Raw genomic sequence first — 2606 nt, forward strand, 5'->3', positions numbered from 1 at the left:
GATAAGTGTCTGGCATTAACGCCAGGAACGGCCCATCACTAATTATGTCTAATAACTTTTCATAATCTGTTCCAGTCAAATGTGGGAAACTGTTATAATTTGTGTAGAGCACAAAGACAGAAGTGACAAAGATCTGCATAGATCTACTCAACCTGCCTAGTCAGAGCCTCTCTATATGCAGCTATTCTCTTTTATTTCATATTATCCTGTATTATGTTTATTTATTCTATTATCTTTATTAGACTAATTTGCAGGCACCAGGAACTGAATGTTTTTCATGTGTATAATTCAAGGTCACTGCCTGCATGAGGAAATGTATGCCTATCACTGCATCACGCTACACTGACTCCCCACACATTCCTTTAGAGTTACAGCGTGATGTATTGTCACTAAGGACTCCCTTTTTCCAATAAAGAGTGAGGAAAGCAGCAGAGGTGCTTCAGATTGGTAGGAGATTGTAATGATGTCATCTCTGCCGGGTCTCTCCCTGAGGTATAAAGAATCTAACGTCGCTCTTCCTTCTTCTATTTGAGAAGTGTTTGGGTGATTAAGCCTAACACGCAGACAGTGTCACATGGAAAAAACAAAAAATGGGGGGATTTAAATCTCATAGACAACCAGTGTGTTGAGGCATTTAGTCTATTATAAAATATAGTTTTGTTGTTTTGTTTTTTATCCTCTTTTGTTTGGAATAGTGATATTTGAGTGTTTGGGGAGTGGTGGCTTAGTGGTTAAGGCATTGCACTCGGCTTGCGCCGCACAATAGCAGCCCACTGCTCCCCAAAGGGAAGGGTTAAATGCAGAAGGTGAATTTCATTGATTAGTACTTGTGACAATGCAATGAAAATGAAGTTGAATTCTTCTTTCTTCTTCTAAAATTTAAAGTTCACTGTAAACAATATTTATCATTTGGACTCGAACATTCCAAAAAGACTAAACAGGACAGCAGACATTATGCAAATCAAAGCAGACGTTTGGACTCACTCTCCCCAAAGTAGAGAAGCTGAGCTGGAACAAGAACGATAAGATCTCCACCAGGTCCATTCCTCTAGACTGGAAGACATGGAACAAAAAGTCTACATTCATTAAGACAAAAACATAAAGGTTCCCTACATGACTCTCTATTTAACATCCAGGTTTACGTCACCTGAGCAGTTTTCAGGTACTGCAAGGTGAAGTACCAAAGCTGAGAGGCTGTGTCCAGAAGCAGGAACTGGAAACCAGCAGACGTGATATACGGCGCTTCTCCTGCCTCGCTTTGTGTTCAGTGAGAGACAAACGGTTAGATTCCAGCAGGAAGAGGCCGTAATATGGCCTCCGTCCTGCAGGTGGCAGCAGGTTCCAGTAATTTCATACAGAATTACACCGTCTCCAATAAATGAGCGGAATGCAATAAGCAGCAGGTTAAACATCAGATGATTTATTAAAAGGGTTAACATCCTGTCTAAACGTATGTTTTGTATTTTATTTATATTTATGTTTGGAAGAGGATCAAGGATGTTTCTGAACCTTTTCATGAGGCCTGCTTGGATCAGGAGCTGAGCCAAGTCCTGACTGACGGCGCTGGGTGACCCCACCATGAACTGCAGGATGACCTCCCAGCGCTCCATGGCGTAGCGGTCCAGGCTTTCGATGTCTCTGGCATGGCGGTCGGGACCCAGGCTGCTCCCCTCATCGGCCCACTGGGTGCCTCTGTGTAGCAAATTGATAGTCAGAGTAAACAACTTTATGGAAGGTCTATTTACAGTTAAAGTAACCTTTTTTAAATAAACATGTATATCAGGAATAGAATAATTCATCTTAACCTACCATCTTCTGCAAAAGTCTGAAAAGCTTTTCATTTATACTTGAAATGATTTTCTTTTGCAGATAAAACTAATCTTTTTATTATGTCAGAGGTTTTCAATTCCTTAAACGCTGGGATCTAATAACTTTAATCTGTTTGTTCTAATTAGAAACGGCAGGTTGGGCTTTTTAAAGATCATCATCAGTGATCGGCCAGAAACCTGGAATCAATGCAGCCCTGATCAGTTCAGACATGAAGGGGTTAAAGAACGGACTGAATGGATGGAAATGTTTCTGTTGGGTGTTTTATTTCATTTTTCTTTATTCTAAATTGTAAAAAAAAAAGCCCTTATAGGGAGCGGTGGCCTCCAAAACCTCTGTGGGTTCTCTGCACGCTGCTTTTGTTTTTCCATGTTTGTTTTTTTCCAACGCATCAGTGGAACTGAAGCTGGGGGGAGGGGCTTACAGCACAGCACAGGGAAAACAGATAAGACCAAACCTGCTAGAATTACGCTGAGAAAATAGCCCCATTTAGAGTACTCTTCAGAAACCGTGCCGAGGTCGGTCCGAGCACGGTAACCAAGGCAACTGTTGAGTGTAAATTGGACGGCAAACTAAACCGGGCCGCGCCAGACACAACTGAACCGCCCTAAACTGGTGCTAATTTATCAGTAGTGTTCGGCGAGGTTCAGTTTTAGCTTAATTCGCAGATAACAAAAACCGCATTTCCACTACCCTTGAAAAAACCGATCCATGCTGAGACCGGTCCGAGCTCAGTAACTGAGATAACTTATCGTGTGTAAATGGAAAGCAAACTGAAC

The 2606-nt window shown here is 41.8% G+C and overlaps 1 protein-coding gene across 2 annotated transcripts in view; it reads right to left on the reverse strand.

Annotated features, from left to right (window-relative positions):
• Positions 1-2606, reverse strand: part of gtf2h4 (general transcription factor IIH subunit 4) — a 23555-nt gene that overhangs the window by 16239 nt on the left and 4710 nt on the right. For both annotated transcript variants that reach the window (XM_015403679.1, XM_015403680.1), the window contains exons 5-7: positions 1510-1692; positions 1148-1256; positions 985-1053 (exon numbers count right to left, since the gene is read on the reverse strand). In XM_015403679.1, the coding sequence (XP_015259165.1) occupies positions 985-1053; positions 1148-1256; positions 1510-1692 (361 nt within the window). The remainder of the gene's footprint in view (positions 1-984; positions 1054-1147; positions 1257-1509; positions 1693-2606) is intronic.

The sequence above is a fragment of the Cyprinodon variegatus genome, unplaced genomic scaffold, assembly GCF_000732505.1.
Source record: "Cyprinodon variegatus isolate N-32 unplaced genomic scaffold, C_variegatus-1.0 Scaffold1541, whole genome shotgun sequence".
NCBI lineage: Eukaryota > Metazoa > Chordata > Actinopteri > Cyprinodontiformes > Cyprinodontidae > Cyprinodon > Cyprinodon variegatus.